The following is a 19,304-nucleotide window of genomic DNA, read 5'->3' as shown; positions in this document are numbered from 1 at the left end:
AAAACGTTCAGGTCAATGCGATGTCTTAAAACTCCAAAGAATAATGTTCTTGTGTTAATAATGGCGTATCATACGCTATTCCTTTTTTGCCATGATCAAATTTAACATTGATCTGCGCATGTTTTAATGACGCCAACAGGATATTGCAGAGAATATGCTATTATTTTGTGAGATATAAAGGTCGATGCTTTCATTATGCTCGTTTTAGTGCCTTGCAGTTTTGTTGTCACTACTCGAGTTCTCGATGTGAGGACGTGACATAACTTGGATTTGACCTAGATTTACATTGCGGTTGTCGGCGATGAAGCAGAAGACACTTACCATTTAGGAACACCGGACTTATACTACTTCTTTTTGAAAACTCTTCATGTAAATAATTCTTTTGTTCAAATTTTGCCCCAGTTTACCGATTTTGATTTCGTTGACACTTCGGTTGTTTCCTGTGATTTTTTTATATATTTTTTCATATTGTTTTTTATGTTAATATTTCAACAAAAAAGAAAGTCATATGCCTATGAAAATCTGTACCCGCTTGTTCGAAGCAAGATTGGTTAAATGATCCATTCAATCAATTTCTTTTTTTGAGAAATATCTGACAATTTACACATGTTTGAATAACTGGACCCATCAATGGTCATATCGCCTTAACTCATATACATTTATATATATAGCACGATTATCGAGCGGATGAATAAATCTAACTTGTTATGGGACTAGACCTGGATTCGAACTCTGGACTTCAGAATAATATGCACTGAAGGATAAAGAAATGCCGGGCAAACATTTAAGGTGATTTAATGTTATGTAATTGAATGTTACACATACTATTTTATATACTATTAAAAATACATCTTTTATAATCAAATTATCAAATTTTCATTTTTTGCCACATCTCTCCAATTTTACAAAACTGCACGATTCTTTATCGTATACTCCATTTATTATTTTATTAAGTTAAATCATATCCCCTCACGCCCTTCTGTAACATAATGTTGGTAGTTTAAGTCTTTGTAGTCTTTCTGAGTAGGGCAGATTATACATTCCCGGTAAACACTTGGTTGCTCTGCGTTGTACAGCCTCGAGTCTTTCGACATCCTTCGCTTTAAATGAGGCCCAAATAAACTTGCGTAATCCAGGTGTGTTCTTACAAGACTTTTGTAAAATGGAAGAAAGGATTTATGACTCATATAGTTCAAAGTCCTTTGTAATAGACGAACATTTGATTAGCTTTCTTGATTTTCTCGCTTATGTGAATTTCGAAGGTTAGTTCTGAATCGATAATTACGCCAATATCGTTTTCCTCGTCAGATATTTGGAGGTTGTTTTCTATCTGTTTTTATGTCCTGTTAGGGTTTTCTGTGTTTTTCAGTTCCCGGCCGATGTGCATGTGTTTACATTGCTCTGGGTGCATTCTTAGAAGCCAAGTACCGCTCCAGGTACACATGGTATCCAAGTCCTTCTGTAGCTTCACCTCGACCTCGCTCTTTTCTATTATTTTTGATATCTTCTTATCATTTGCGAACATGTACATGTCCGAGTCAACTATATCTGGGAGATCATTTACAAATATAACAAAAAGATCGGGTCCTAGAACCGATCCTTTGGAAATTCCCGTTATAACATTTGTCCATTCGGAATACACCTCTTTTAGTAATACGCATTGTTTTCCTCCATTCAGAAAGATGGTTATCTACTTAATAATGTGATCGGAAAATGTTTGCGCGCAGCTTGTTTATTTGCTTATTATTTGCTTTATTATTATATATCATAAAGCTGACAGGTCGGAAGTTTCCTGCAGTACTTGTGTTTCCGTTTTCATGTATTGCACATACTCGTGCTTGTTTCCATTCGTTGGGAATAGTTCCCTTTTTAACGTTTGATTAAATATGATTGTAAGCTGGAACGCTATACTGTTTGGAGATTTTTTTAGGAATTCTGGATGCATATTATCTTATCCTGCATTTCACTTGTTATTTTAGTTCAGGCATGGATTAACTTATTTCTTTAGTTGACAGGATAGGAGTTTAACTTTCCTATTCCATAACAAAAACACTCTGGGAAAAAAGCGAGCTAGTATATCTGCTTTCTCTTTGTCTGTAGTGACTTTACTGGATGTAATATAATTTTGGTTTTCGTGTTAGTCTCAGATTTTTACTTTTGATTTGGATTTTTACTTACGTACTAGCGTTTATGGCTAAAGAGTGTTCGAAGTTTTTTCGTAATTTTCGGGTCAACTTTCTGACTTGGTTTCTCACCTTGTAATACCGAGGTTTCACATACGGGTCAGAGGTATTCACGACTTGTTATGACAGTGAGTGTTTTAATCTTATTTTCGTTAATATTTCTTGGTTAATCGGAAATGTGTGTTTGTTGGTTTTGCGGGGTTTAATTGTTTTTGTTGGTACTAGCTTGTCCACGATTTCGTGTTTTATATTATTGAATAACTTCCAATTTTCATCGATTTCGTTGTCCTCTTTAAGTTTGTATCCCCGGTCGATTTTATTAATTTCTTCATTTATTGTTTCAAAATTTGCTTTGCTATAGCATTTCTTAGTTATGGATCTGGTGGTCACAATTTTCTTACAATTGTATTCCAAGATAATTACATTATGATTACGTTTCCCTATTGGGCTCTGGTAATCTACTGATGATATTGTATTTTCCCTGTTGGATATGACAAAGTCAATTCTATGTGGTTTGTCGTTTCCTCTCCAATTTGTAGGTTTTTTTATGACTGGCCACAAAAAGTTGTCTTGTAAACAGTGGATAAATAAATCGCCTTTTGTGTTCCATGTATCCTAATCTATACCCGGGTAGTTAAAGTCTACCATAATCAGTATATGGGGGTATCATTTATTTGAGACTTCGCTTATAAATTTTCTTAAGTTGTTGTTGCTCCAGAGCTACACGACGGGCTGAACAGAATTCTAGTCGCTTTGTTTTATCAAGTTGTAAGACTTGGAATGCACTTCCAATTGATGTAAGGTCATCACCATCTTTTAACACTTTTAAGCATGGAGCTATAAAGCAGTAATGTGATTCATACTTTTAGATAAAAAAAAACAGTTTTTAATGTATGCTATATTAGCGTATATCCTGGTAATTTTGATACTTTGCTATATTAGCATATATCTATGTAAGGCTCCGGCCATTTAACTATTATCAGACCTGCAAAGCATGAGATGTATGCTTTCTGTGATATTTGATGTATTGTACTATATAATTGCATGTAACATTTTCAGCAATCTCCTAACTTATATTTTAGATGTCATTTATGTTTAATTTATATTACTATGTTTTAAGAAATACTATGTAAAACTAACACATTTTACTAATATAGAGGACCCTGAGGGAGATTAGCCTTTGGCTAAATCAGGTTTTTTTAATCCTCAATAAATAAAGTTTATTATTATTATTATTAGTAGTATTGTTGTTCTCTTCAGTTTCGTTGTCTGATCTATATTTCAGGCCGATAAGTATTTTCTCTTGTGCGTTCAGTAGTATTTCTATAAATACATTTTCTTGAAATTCTGTTTGAAGTTTAATTCCTTTCCCTGAAAGCATTGTATGTACATAGAGTAGCATACCTCTACCAATATTATTGTCAATATTCCGATCAAATATCATGTATATTATCTTTGGTTTCACATCTGTGATTCCAATTATTTCAGGCTTGATTGAATTTACTATCAACGATAATTGAATTTGCAGTGCAATTTTGATTAGTTGATTTACACTTAATATGATTAATCCTGGTAGTTCAACGGTGACAATTCGTAATTGTTTTAGTGTAAGCAGGTTATTTTATTACGCCGCCGATTCATACGTAATATCGCTGTCATTATTGTGGAAGCAAACTGCAAATAATTAAATCGTTATGATTGATATCATACATATGACAACGATGTTTATTTTGTTTTGATGTTAAGCAAGAAATGTGATTCTCCCTAAACCACTGTAAGTTTCCTATCTCATGACTCGTTGGATGAACCTGACGGGATAAGGTAAACATTTACGGTTACCCACTAGTTGCTAACACCATGGACGTGATTTCATTGGTCAATCTTTGATTTATGACGTCACGTAACAATGCCTTTCGACGGCATGTCCATTGTGACGTCATACGCCATGGCCATTGATTTTTCCTGTCGGAAACATACATGATGTATTTCCAAGGGGAAGTCGTCCTAGCAACTTAAACAGTTATAAAATATCGATATCTAAATGACACAGCAACCGAATATAGATGTGGACGTGAATTTGTAAACAATTATATATTTGAATATCCCCTTTAATATAAACATAATGTTTCAACAAGTACAAAACATTGGCATCTAAACTCACCGTAAAGATGTTTTGAACATGTAGAAAATGTTTGGGCTAACAACGGCTAAATCATGGATTTCTTGAAGTTCAAACTACTTATATAACTACGTTGAAATACGTTTAACTAAGGTCGCCTACGGTCTACTACAGTCAAATACGGTCTTGCCTTATACGACTTCTTTTTAAAATACATTTAGAGAAATTAAAACAACGAAAAAAAAAAACATTGTCTACGTACCTGATGGCAGTCACGTCTATCTCAACCGCTTAATATCAGTGTTGATCATAACTGTGCAGCTAACAAGCTATTTATGCCATTCTGTACGGTTTTAGTCGTAAACATTCTTGATAAATTAAACATGATACTACAGTTATTACATTTTAACTGCGTTCAAACATAATTAAAACCATTAACAACATCCTGATCCATATGTTACCAAATTAGAATAACAAATATGCCGGATGCTGTATATTAAGTAAAAAAAAAAAAAAAAAAAAGCACGGCATGTGAGGGCATATTATATATACCCAGATGTTGCATGGGCTTACAGAACGCCATGTGTGTGTCGAGCTAGGGTCAAAAGGGTTTTGTAAACATGAACTTCCATGTGTGTGGTTAACAGCTATAGCTAGGGTACAGTTGTAATAGGGGGAGGTCCGTAGAGGGTGTACATCTGTTGTCACTCGATCCGTTAATCCGTGTCGTGATCGTATATTTTTTGGTATTCATTACGAGTTAACAACTTTCACTGCAGCCCTCTCCAGATCTTGCCTTTACGATAGGTTACAGGCCTGTTAACACGCTGATAACATGCTTCAAAAGAAAACTACATTTAGAAATCAAATTCGAGGAAATTGATACAGCCCTTAGACTCGGTACTTTCAAAAAGGATAGACCACGAAACATTAGTTGTAAGTTTGTTCAGCGCAGGAATAAATCCAAAGTGCTCGACGAAGGAATCCAAAGATTGCAAAAGTCGGGTTTGTTGGTTAGAGACAACGTCACACAATTCAACCAGGGTTTGTTGGTTAGAGACAACGTCACACAATTCAACCAGGGTTTGCTGGTTAGAGACAACGTCACACAATTCAACCAGGGATTGTTGGTTAGAGACAACGTCACACAATTCAATCAGGGATTGTTGGTTAGAGACAACTTCACACAATTCAACCAGGGATTGTTGGACAAGGCACACCGATGCCCTTGCATATCCAAGGCCAAGTTTTCCAACCGGAAAATAAAAAATAAAATAAAACAACTAACCGTTGCACGGTTTTCATTTCTAAAAGTGACAAGTTAGATCACCTCTAGGGCTCACTTTGGGTATATGTACCTTATAACTGATTAATGTATTAATTTTTTATAGTGTGTGCACTACGTACATGTACGAGGTTGCATTAACTTATGTGTCCTTTGACCATAAATGTGCATACATATTTTAACATAAGATATATATATATATATGTTGTATTTAAAATAAACTACATATTGCATGCATGATCCATAGACTCCACGGAATTGATATTGATATGCCTGATTACCTACGATTGGTCTTTTTCAAATTACATCCTACCAAAATACCACCGGTTTTTTATATATATACAATGTATATGTGTAAAGTAAGTAAATATTTCTGATGTTTATTTTTTCATCCGTTTCTATTTACCTATATTCTGGAGTCCATTTTTGTTTTTATAATCTATTGGGTACATTCGGTTGTCACTCAATGATCAGTGCTCATCTTGCTCATTTATGTAGCCTACAGGTTCCTGAAAGCTACCACTGACATATATAGGCATAACTCCAATGTAAACCACCTGCTTATCAGATTTAGTGACTAATATTAACAAGCCTTTGTATGACATTACTTCGTCTCTCGTCATGCTTGATGATGTTGCTGAGTTCCAGTTGGTTTTTGGCTTAATTCCTGAATATATTACATTACTACATCGGGTCGATTCATTTATTTATTTCCGGTATCCATTTCCGGTCACGTTTCGATGTAGATCCACACTTGGTTTACCAAGTTTACTGGACACACGGTGAAAACCTCTACATGTTCTTGATAGATATGTATGAACGCAAGTATGCAAATAATATTTTTTATTGTTCAAACTAGCTCTAAGGAAAACATTATTCATATTTATTGATATATTAACAATAAAAAAAAATAACTGTGGTTGACAGATAACTTTGTCTCCAGTTTTTTTATCATATCTGACTCAAATTTCCGGGTTATGGAAACGTGTATCGGAAGCAACCTCCTGTGTCCTTTTTTGTCAGAGATACAGTCTTGCGGAAATGTAGAGTCAATTATCATGCATTTGTTCATATATAGTAATAATGTAATCTTGCTTGTAACAAGCATTTTCACTGGCTTAAACATTTATGTTATCAACCCATAACGTTTAAAAAAATGACGTCGCCGTTTGTAACGTCGCTTTTGATTGGCTTATACAGCGGTGTAATAATTTGTGAGAGAAAGGTGATTAAATTATAACGATTGACTTGAATATATTTTTCATGTTATGGAGATATAACACCCAAAATTGAGTGTACTCTCATCATAAACCGCTTCAAGTTAATCCTCAATTAACGGGGTTTTTTTTTATATCAGAAGACTAAACAGCTAATCGTCAGGCAATAATTAAAAGTCTAGACAAGGCCAGAAAAGCAAAGAACGTCTACTCTTACAGGAAAAATGACGGACGTGTCTTCTATAAAGTTGCACAGGACTCTCCCAAAGTCCTCGTCAAGACACACAATGACATATCAGACCTTGTACCAGAGAGCCCTTCAGTGACTATCATATTTACACAGTAAACACACCCAAAAATGACTTGACATTTGCTACATAATGTCAGTTTTCATTAAAATAGTTATTAATATATTATACAAAAAAAAATAACGTGTCCATCTATGCTTGGCATAGTAAATATTACATGCATGCCACTAGTGTATGCATTAATGTATTTATAAATAGGTGCACGCGTGTGAGTATAATTTGTACGTGTGTTTATGTGTGAAATACATACATATATAAGTCTGTGTATAGCCATAAGTGTATGTGTATATACTCTGTGTATGTTCGGGTGAGATATGCAATTTCATATACTTTTCATTTCATTTCATAGTCTTTAAATACTATATATAATATAATATATGAGAATATTTACTTGTTTGCATAGCAAAGTAAATATTACATGCATGCTGCTATATTTATGTATGCATGTTACATGTATGTGTGTATGTATGTATGTATGTTTTTATTTGTAAAATGAATTATTTGTGTTTCTTCACATTCATCCATGAGTCTTTAACTACCATTAGTTGTAAATATATTGTTTTATATATGTGTGTGTGTTTTATGTTTGTTGTAGTTGATTAATTGCATGCGCAAATTGAACACATCGACACTGATAATGTGAATATTGTATAAAAATACATATCATCATTGATAAATCCCATTTTTCGTATTGCTAAAACCATGAACCCGCTGCTGAATCATCAGCCATATTTACTTGTCTTTACATTCTTCTTTCTACTACTTCTCTGTTATCTCCCCTGTCAACTTTCTCTCTGTTTACCCTACCTTGACCTTAAATCGACTACTTGGCACGTGCAGTCATTCATGCATACATACAAAGAAGTTCTTTTCTCTTAACGAGTGCTACATGTATATGTTTTCTTAAGATGCTGACGGGGGAAACCCTGGGCAATATGTAGTTTTTAATAATAGTCAATCGGTGATATGTCAGCAATATCGCACAGCGTTTCAATCGGATGCTTTTGTAATATAGCTTACGGAGGACCAATTAAAAAAGATACGTAGTGTAATACACATAAGCACTTGATTATATTTCCAATGAACACATATTTAACATAACCCTTTTTATACCTAGTGTTAAAACAAGCGTAGAATATCCCATGTTGATGTGCTTAGAGTCACAGTTTCAAAACATACAGTTTTACCATATTTTATTGTTATAACTTATATTGGACATGGATGTAGAAACTAATCCAGGTCCATCAGTAAATGAATTATCTATATTTCATTTGAAGGTTAAAAGTATAAGGAATAAATTCGAATATATCGAAAATATTACATATGAATTCAATATTTTATGTATGACTGAAACGCATTTGGATGAGTATGTACCTACTTCTGAACTAGTTCTACCTGGTTTTGTGGAACCATTTAGAAAAGGCAGAAATTTCTCCGGTGGTGGTATTTTAGTATATTATTCTGTTTCTTTAAAATGTGCCCGGAGGAATGATCTGGAATTTCTGAATGGACAAACATTTTGGAAACAGGTAGAATCGGGTCACAATAGTGTATTATTATGTACCATTTATAGACCAGAAATTTAACGTCACCATTTTCGGGAGAATTTTAAGTATTCGATTGATTTTTTTTTAGAAATTACTTCGAATGTTATTATTGTTGGTGATATAAATGTAGATATGCTAACTTTGTCACATAATCATATTTAACATCAAGTCATGTTGGAAATTGACTTAACTAATGTTATCAATGAGCCGACTAGGCGTGGAACAAACAGAAATAGTTTACTTGATTCTATTTTATTAACTGATCTTACCAAATGCACTGATTCGTATGTAATTCCGATTGACCGTAATATAAGTGATCATGATGCACGTATTGTTTTTTTTTTGTCTATACATGTTAATCTGCCTTGTACCTACACTCGATAAGTTTGGGCCTATAAACATGCGGAATTGAATAGGTTATTTTTTTCAATAGATTCTTTTGATTGGCCTACATTTTTTCAAAACTGTATTTCTGTTAATGTAGCATGTGTTGAGCTAACTAAGCAAATTTTGACACTTGCTAAACGATGTATACATAAAAAAAAACAGTTCATAAAAAACCTTGTGATAAATTGTGGATGAATTCCCGATTAAGAAAGGCTATTCAGTTACGAGACCGATTTCATAACGCCGTTAAACGTGTTAAGTCCATATCCAACTTAAAAGACAAAGAAATAAGGTAAATACTATGACAAAATATGCATGAGAAATGTTTTATAATAGATTTGGTGACATTATAGATAATCTTACTACCAATAATTCTAAGTCATATTGGAGACTAGTTCGTAAATTATTAAAACAGTCTGGTTCTCAGGAGGTTATTCCACCACTAGTTAATCCTTGTGATGGAAATATTGAATATGATGATGATAAGAAAGCAAATATTCTAAATGATTGTTTTAGCTCTATCTCAAACATAAAGGATATTGGCAAATCTTTACCCAGTTTTGATTCCAGAACTGATTCTGTACTTGATTCTATTGTGGTTGAACCTGATGAAATATGTGATATTTTGAAAATTCTGAAATAAGGCATGATGCTATAAGTCATCATATGCTAAAATTTACCGCAAATTCTATATGAAAGCCATTAGTAATTCTTTTTAATATGACACTTAATTCTAAAATATTCCCTGAAATATGGAAAAAGGGTATCATTTCACCTCTTTTCAAAATGGGTGATAGACGCTTGGTGTCAAATTACCGACCAATTACTTTGTTGTCTGGTATAGGTAAGGTCTTTGAAAGAGTTGTATTTAAACACATCTATAATGATTTCTTTGATCATTCTTTATTGTACGAAAAGCAATCTGGTTTTATGGTTCATCATTCCGCTGTCCATCAGTTAATAGAAATTAACCATAATATATGTTGTTCATTAGAAGAAAAAAAACATACTTGCCTATTTTTTGTGATATATCGAAGGCTTTTGGCCGTGTTTTGCATAGGGGTCTTTTACATAAATTGCATGCTTATGGTATTAGAGATGGTTTACTACATTGGTTAAAAAATTACATTTCAAACAGACAACAACATGTTCTTGTTAAAGGTGTGAATTCTAATATAGTAAACACAAAGCCTGGTGTACCACAAGGAAGTGTGTTAGGTCCTATATTCTCTTTGAATAAATTAATGATATTGTTGATAATTTAAATAGTATTTCAAACTTATTTGCTGATGATACCTCTTTGATGTAATCTTCATCTTCTTGAAATGTGTGTCAACAGTGATTTGGAAAAAACTTGACAAATGGTCACGGGATTGGCTTACTAAATGTAATCAACAGAAAACTGATGTATTATTAATATCTATTATTAGTATACTTCCTTTACAGAATTATTTTGGTAATGAAGCTCTGAATTGTGTTGATTTAGTGCAGTACAAAATGGTCTTTACATATTTCAGAAATTCAAAAAACATGCATGAAAAAGGTATCAGCACTACGAAAGTTTAAATCTTTGTTAAGTAGGAAACTTTGTTAAGAATATAAAAAATATTAGTGTTACTTGTGTCGGAATATGTCTGTGAAGTTTGGGATGGTTGTTCGCTGGCAAATCTAACTGAACTTGAACAATCTCAGCTTGAAGAAGCACGAACTATAACTGGCATGCCCTCTTTTTCTAGTAAACAATCATTGAATCAAGAATCCCAACTTTAACCTCTATCTGAAAAAAGAAAACTTTAGAAAACGTTCTCTATTGTACAAACTCCACAATAAACAAACACCTTCTTATTTAAATAACCTTCTTCCTCCTTAAGTATGCGAACGCAATAACTACAACTTGAGAAATACTGAAAACTACACTGTTTCAAATTTCCGACTGTCTAGTTCATTCCAATCATTTATCCCTTCTTCTTTAAGACTATGGAACGATTTACCAAATACTGCCAGAGAACAACCATCTGTTAACTTGTTGCCTAAATATTTTTATTTTGGAAAACGTAAACTAAATATTTTACATACATTATTGCGTCATTCATGTAGTAGTTTAAATTATGATTTGTATAGAGTAAATATTATAGGTGATCCAACGTGTGAATGTGGAAATGTGTGTGAAAATGCAGTCCATTATTTATTTGATTGTATGCTGTATACCAGACAAAGACAAATTTTGATTGATGATATCTCACTTTATTTTAATATTTCTCTAAATGTTATTCTGTACGGTTTTCCAAACTTGTCTGATGAAGACAATGAAAATATCTTCCATATAGTCCAAACCGACATTAAAAATAGTAACATTTTAAGGTCAGTAGTATTATCGTATCATTTCTCTTTCTTATTCTTCTAAATTTCTTTTTCTTCCTTTTTTTCCCTATCTTTCTTCTTCGTTCATATACACATTTTTTTTATAAAAAAATTGTTGTTATTGATGTCATGTAATTAATATAATGAAATGTATTGGAGAAAGCGTTTCTAAGTTGAGATAACTTGTCTCTAATCCTCTTTGTTAAATGACAAATAAAATATGTTTAAATCAACGTATTGGTGTTAATTCCATTTGTTTGTTTATCTTCAGTGTCAAGTGTAAGAATCTGTGCAGAGTATGTTATGTAAATGTGTCTAGCTGATAGAAATGTAAGTGAATGTGTATGTATTATACCCGATATCTGCAGTTCAACGACTCATTTTTTAATTGCATTCCAATTCTAATTAAATTTCTTTTTCAATGAAAATCTACTCAGCATCTGAGCGAACCAACACTAGTAAATATTTGAGATAATAATGTCAAATAACATTAAAATAGCATCTACAAACAGTAGAGGCTTAGTGCAGAGGGAGAAAAAATGTGATTTTAATTGTTTGAAGACACACATTTTAAAAAAGAACAGGAAAAGGACATAACACTGCAATGGTGATGTAACTACTATATTAGCTGTTACAGAAACAGTTCAAGGGAAGTTGTTTCAATAATAATTTTGAATTTGAGATTCAAAGTGCATGAAAAGGAGCAGCAGGAAATTTAATAGCCCTTGATATTAGCATTGAAAAGATATATTTGCTTTAATTAATACATACGGTCCAAATAAAGATGATCCAGATTTTTATGATAAATCATATAAGCAGCTTATCAATTTTAGCAATCCTAGATGCATAATTGGTGGTGACTATAATTTGGTTCTGGATCAGGAAAAAGACACAAACAATTATGTTAATACAAACAACCTAAGTGCCCGTACAAGCCTTATTGAACTTGTTGAAGAAACAAATTTAATGGACCAGTTTATAATTTGTCATCCTACTAACAGTTGTGTGATCGCACAACGCATCACAAATATCGTGCGCACAACTGAGCGATACAACTATAATTCGCCCCGTTGTGCCATTCTCTCCGCACAAATGTGCGATTTGATAGAATTGGTTGATCAATATTACGGAGTGAAAAAAGCTGGAGTCCTCGTATAGAATAAGGAACACTGTAAATATAAATTGTTCATCCAATTAAATAGGATTATGTTTAATTTTACAATGCGTGTTACACAGCATTACAGTGACCGAAAGACTGTCAAGAAAGGGTTTAGCTCCCAGGTAACAGCACAGATAAATAACATTTTGATGATTGACTGGAGCTTTACTTGGCCTAAATCTGACAAAGAGAGCTGATATGTGAAACCGTATGACCGTAACGAAACCACAACTGGACGTTAAGTATTTATTATTTACATTCGTGTTGGTCTATAACACCCCTTTGCCTGGATTTTCACACCTTGGCGAGTTACGTAAGTGCCCCGGATGGGGGGAAAAACGATCCAGGTACAGGTGCAAAGTGGCTATGGTTACCTGTTTACGTGACAGTGTCAATACATGCATGTGTTATTTTACATGTGTCGAGTTTGGTCGTTTTAAAAACAGCGAAAACACTATTTCTATATCTAAGAAAATATGGATAGAAAGATCAGCTTATATAAGTAGCTAGAATATAGAAATATACTAAATAATCAAGTTCATATGTTTAAACACGAAGCCGTATTAATTGTTAAGCCATTTCTCAATTTGCACCAACCACGACTGTCATCGTACAGCATTCGTCCATCGTCCACGTTTTTCTCATACGTGTGTGGTTAGATATCGACAGGATTTAGTTAACACTGAAAATGTTCTTCTATTTGAAAGAATACTGTAGTCATCATTGTCTTTGTTTTTAACGAATTTGAACAAAATCAATGTTTGGTCTCGGGGATAAATATATAAACCATTGTACAATGCATGTGCTGGTATCAAATAGTACATTTGCAAACAAATCAGTAAGAGCAATTGTTTAAGCTTTGTTTGTACAGCAAAAAGAAACCACAAACCAAACAAATGAAAGAAAACAATGTTTATTGACTACAGAAACATGTATAAGCTGTAAATAATTTTCACCAACGACTATAAACACTAAAACCAATATGTCGTATCATTACCACTTCTTTTCTAAAACAACTTTAATAGTTTAATTGAACTTGCCCCTTGACAATCACTTTCTTTTGTCTGATTGCTTAAAGAATTGAAAATCTAAAGTACAATTTATTGTTACTGGTTCACTATGATATTAATTTAGTGACATTTTTACCGAGAAAATAATGTGTGATGCCTTGATGGAAGCATTCACCATTTCACGTTGTATATATTGCGGACTTCATGACAGATAAAAGCAGACCATTAAATCGCGAAATACTACCGAAAAGGCAACTTGTCCGATTGCTGTTATCAGATAGATTGTTTGGTTAGAGAGTCGGATTATATTTCGTGTACATCAGTCGTCTCACTACCCCTATGACTAGAGTTGCCGGACAAACACTGATATTTCAAATATTCATTCCATATCATATTCCGTGCATTATATATACTAACTCGTTTCTCAATATGTTTCAGTGCTCGAAATCAAGGCCTTATCTACTTCTTAATGAAATTATGACTACATGGTACAAGTCGAATCAAAAAAGAGTTTTAAACAAGAAATATCACTTAAAATGTTTACGGAATAATTTTCATACAAGTGGTTATAATCTAAAAGAAGTATGTACATATGGCATTGCTTCAAACATACAAAAATATGAATTCAATAAATACATGATATTATCTGAACGTGAGCTGATCGATCTACGGGAGGTAACTCGAAATGTCCATAACTTCTTGTTTGATACTTTGTTTCTCTATCACATCCCCTGTTACAATACATAATAACACAGTTACTAAATACAGCGTCAACATTACGTGATAAAATAAACCAAAGCGTCAATCCACAGGGGAGATAGTATCACCGCGTCGACTTGCAATGATAACATATACTAGTGACAACACACAATGACAAAATATATCAATTTTGCTACTTTGTCTACACACAATGACACAATTAACAAGAGCCAACCACAAAGAAACCAAGAATGATCCTAGAATACTACAAGAACGGAACTGAAAACTGATGCAACAACACAGTAATTGAAATATGCATTAAAACAAAAACCTGTGCTCCAGAAATGTGGTCGACCCATTCAATGGTGAAATATTTAGAAGCTTGATTTTCACAGATATAACAATTGTATCTTAGATAAAGAGGGAGATAATCGTTTCTTCATTAGTTCTTTCGAATTGTTCCAATAGCAAGGAGAAAACACAATAGTACTGCATATCAAAGCATTGATAGTCTGCAAGCAATGACGTCAGTTTTGTAAAGTAAAATAAGCAAAAAATACACTAAGCACTATATTGAGAAATCCATTATCCGTTGAAGCAAATCAAACCAAGTCAACACTCGTCGCACCCTATGTCTATTCCACTCGTTTTGGAATCATCTGTGACATCAACTGACAAATGGCTGAAAGTGTCTTAAATCTACCGAGATGCCTCGGAAAGCGGACAGCGCCTAACTTAATGGATATCAAATGATTTTTGCTACAACAGATAATTATTTCGAAAATATTAATCAAATCATAATAAGCCATATGAGTCGTAAACAATTATCGTCACAAAATGTTTTACGTCATTTTGAGTGATCAATTCGGTTATTTATATACATGTAATTTAGACGTGGCTGAGTTGTAATTTTGTGTTCCAATACAGGAATCTAATAAAGTAAAGGATAGTAGATCAAGTATATGCGTGAATCTGAATAAATGTGATTTCAAGTATTAAATGCATTTGCAAACAAATTCCAGGAACTCGTTTCAGGCAACTGACACCAATACCGAGATTAACCGCGTTCAAGTCTTTCCATCGCTTGTCTTTTAACTAATTTAATGTCCGTCTTACCATTTCTAAGTCTCGGAAACTTATCGAACCTCAGAAAGTAGGAAGGTGTACTGCCCAGCACATTATCCCCGAGGATAGCTCGACATTTCTGGTCAAGTTCATATTCTGATGTATTCACGTCCTCATCCAGTATGTAACAGGCGCACACTTCCTCTAAGAGCCGGTCGTCTGGTACCGAGATTACTACAACCTCCCTTACACCCGGAAGTTTAGACATCGCTACTTCTACCACGCAGGTCAAAACCTTCAAGCCGCCACGCTTAATAACATCATTAGATTTCCCTTTCACAAATAGCTTGCCGTCGACGGTAATGTTCCCGATGTCTCCGGTTCGAAACCAGCCCCCTTCCGCAAATGAGGCTGCGTTCAACTCAGGAGAACTCCCGTAGCACTTCAATATCCACGGTGACTTCACAAGGATATCACCCAACTGGCCACGATTCAGTGTTGCACCATTGCCTCCGATAACTTTGACTTCATATCCTGGAAACAGCGATCCTACGTGTCCCTCCTCCATTTCCGTGGTAAGTTCAATATAGCTCACTACTCCAACTTCGGTAGAACCATACCCCATAAAGAACTTCTCTGTACATGTACCACATATGTCAGTGAGATGAGAGCCGATATGCTGTCCACCGGTACCAATGGCGTACAAACCGTAGCCATGTTTGAGGATAACGTCAAGATTGTCAATGATATCGAGCAACGCATATGGGAGTACCATGGCGTTTGTGCACTTCTCAGACATGATTATATCCCATATAACCATGATATTTTCTTTTTTCATGCCTATCGCGGTGTCAACAAACACCCGCTTATTTCCATTTAGGATGCTGAATATCGGACTGCCAGCCATCCAGGTAAACGGCCGGTCGTTGTAGGAAGTGCCGTATGGCCTATCTCCTCCTCCTATTCCTAAAAAAGAGATATAGGAAGCATTTACCATCGACAAATGCGTGATCTCGACCATTTTTGGAACTCCGGTTGATCCTGAAGTCGTAAAAATGATGGCCGTGCTTTCTGGTTGTATTTTTGGCAATGCAACTACCTCCTCTTCTGTAGTCAGTATAGCGTCAGGCATCGAGGTGAGAGAAGACAGCGCTGATTGCTGTAGCAACAAAACTATCGGTTTACCTTGTGGCGATTCCTCACTGGTAAAGTACGCTTCCATATCTGATATGTAGTTTATTTCGAATTCAGGATCGAGCAATACAGCCTTGCTTTGTGTGGACTTTAGTAGCTTGGTCGTCTCGGCGAACGATTCTGATGTCTTGTAAATCTGGACAGCAACTGCTCCTGTTAATAAGATGGCGAACTCGCCTATTATCCATTCGATGGAGTTGGGACCAATAATGGCAACACAGTCCCCTGGCACTATTCCTCTAGCGGTAAGATATTTGGCGATGTGTGTGGACCTTTTCAGCAGTTCAGCATACGTCAATGACCTCCTACCTCCCCCCTCAAATCTCTGAACGAATATTTCCTTTTCTGGAGCCTCATTCGTCCTTTCTTGCAACATGTCAGGTATTGACATGTATCTGATATAGGCAGTGTTTGGACATGAAATGTAGCTCAGGTCTGCCATTGTAGAAATACGTCTCTGCTCGTTACTGACTGGAATTAAAGTTGTCACTGATAATAAAAAGGCAATGATAAATCTTCAGAACTTCATACTGATTTTTCAATATGTATCAACGATGTACAATCAAGATATTTGAAGAAAATTGTGCAGTATTTAACTTATTTATACATTATAATACATTTGTATGTCTATATAATACAATAGCAGTAATGATCAAATTGCATTTTCGGATTTTCTCGCGAGAACAATTTTCTCATCATTGGTTTCTCCATATGTACATTTACTCTAGAAATGGTGTTTTTACTCTTTTTTTTACAATTTTATAGTGATTCATTTATGACGAACTATTTTATTCCGAAGGACACTTTTGATTTAGTTCCAATTGAAAGTCCTTGTTTCTGATTGGCAACAATTTGAAGCTTTAGCTAATCATTAATTTAAGTTTACCATCCTTTGAGCAACCGAGGTCAGAAGGTTTAATATTTTTTGCATTCTTACATTACTCGTGAAGGTCATCAACAGTCATAAACAGCGGATGAATCTAATTCTAGATTGTGTGTGAAATTTGAGAAATTATCATAAAAAACATTTAAACATCATGAAAAGATGAGAACCTTCACATTTCGTCAACGTATAACAATATCTAGGTTGTTGTAGTTGTATTGTCAATTGATAAATGGAAAGAGTCATGCGTTAAATTGTGAAAAATATTTAAATAACAAAACACATTTTCTACTTACCTGATGGCAATAACGTTTACCTCAGCCGCTTAACAGTAAGTGTTGATCATACATTTGCAGCTGACAAGATAGTAATGCAAATTCTGTATTGTTTTGACCGTATATATCTGTCAGAGATTAAACCATGATACTGCATGTTTCATGTGTTCAAAAAGCTGCCGATATGCAAATAACATGTGTACCTATGAATGCTTGTGCATAGTTATAACAACAAACCAACGTGTTGATCCATATTTAACCGTATTATCACACAAATCTGCCAGATGATGTGCATTAATTTAAGAAAGCACCGTGTGTGAAGGCATATTATGAGTACACATATATTACAGGGGCTTACGGAACACCATGTGAAGGGTAAACTGTACGTGCTTACCAGGGTTTATTCTCTTCTTTATTTATTTTACAGCAACTAGGTTTTAATCTCAATATTTTTTCATTTAACACTGACATTGTGCTTACATGTACATGTGTGTGGTTAGCTGTCGACAGGGTCTGGTTAACACTGACCGCCTGCTATATGTGTGTGGTTAGCAGTTGTCAAGGTTTATTTAACACTGACATCGTGCTTACATGTGTGTGATTAGCTGTCGACAGGGTCTGGTTAACACTAAACTTCTGCTATATGTGTGTGGTTAGCTGTCGACAGGGTCTGGTTAACACTAAACACTTGCTATATGTTTGTGGTTAGCTGTTGTCAAGGTTTATTTAACACTGACATCGTGCTTACATGTGTGTGGTTAGCTGTCGACAGGGTCTGGTTAACACTAAATAAACACTTGTTATATGTGTGTGGTTAGCAGTTGCCAAGGTTTATTTAACACTGACATCGTACTTACATGTGTGTGATTAGCTGTCGATAGGGTCTGGTTAACACTGACCGCCTACTATATAAGTGTGATTAGCTGTCGACAGGGTCTTGTTAACACTAAATACTTGCTATATGTGTGTGGTTAGCAGTTGTCAAGGTTTATTTAACACTGACTTCGTGCTTACATGTGTGTGATTAGCTGTCGACAGGGTCTGGTTAACACTGACCGCCTGCTATAAGTGTGTGGTTAGCAGTTGTCAAGGTTTATTTAACACTGACTTCGTGCTTACATGTGTGTGATTAGCTGTCGACACGGTCTGGTTAACACTGACCGCCTGCTATAAGTGTATGGTTAGCAGTTGTCAAGGTTTATTTAACACTGACTTCGTGCTTACATGTGTGTGATTAGCTGTTGACAGGGTCTGGTTAACACTGACCGCCTACTATATAAGTGTGATTAGCTGTCGACAGGGTCTTGTTAACACTAAACACTTGCTATATGTGTGTGGTTAGCAGTTGTCAAGGTTTATTTAACACTGACATCGTGCTTACATGTGTGTGGCTATAGCTGTCGACAGGGTCTGGTTAACACTAAACCTCTGCTATATGTGTGTGGTTAGCTGTCGACAGGGTCTGGTTTGAAAATGAACAGATCATACATTGTGTGACAACTGCTGCCATTCAGAATTGTTTAAACCAACTTAAAACAATGACATGTTCGACGTCTAGTTTATCAAAGGGCGAAATACTACTCGTAGACAATATATAAGGGTAATTCTTTAA

The 19,304-nt window shown here is 34.7% G+C and overlaps 1 protein-coding gene across 2 annotated transcripts; it reads right to left on the bottom strand.

The window, feature by feature from the left end:
- Positions 1 to 13,331: 13,331 nt before the first annotated feature.
- On the bottom strand, positions 13,332 to 17,786 carry LOC110461097 (putative acyl--CoA ligase YdaB). 2 transcript variants are annotated; one of them, XM_021514384.1, is made up of 2 exons: positions 17,714 to 17,786; positions 13,332 to 17,005 (listed from the first exon to the last, which is right to left on the bottom strand). In XM_021514384.1, exon 2 carries the CDS (start codon positions 16,974 to 16,976, stop codon positions 15,333 to 15,335), a length of 1,644 nt encoding a protein of 547 aa, XP_021370059.1. In that variant the 5' UTR covers positions 16,977 to 17,005; positions 17,714 to 17,786; the 3' UTR covers positions 13,332 to 15,332. The 2 variants fall into 2 exon arrangements, with proteins under 2 accessions (XP_021370059.1, XP_021370060.1); XM_021514385.1 differs by having other exon boundaries at positions 13,332 to 17,023; positions 17,714 to 17,778.
- Between the last annotated feature and the right edge of the window lie 1,518 nt (positions 17,787 to 19,304).

This window comes from Mizuhopecten yessoensis, unplaced genomic scaffold (genome assembly GCF_002113885.1).
Source record: "Mizuhopecten yessoensis strain PY_sf001 unplaced genomic scaffold, ASM211388v2 scaffold10565, whole genome shotgun sequence".
NCBI classification, from domain to species: domain Eukaryota; kingdom Metazoa; phylum Mollusca; class Bivalvia; order Pectinida; family Pectinidae; genus Mizuhopecten; species Mizuhopecten yessoensis.
This window is presented reverse-complemented; position numbering and strand designations above follow the sequence as displayed.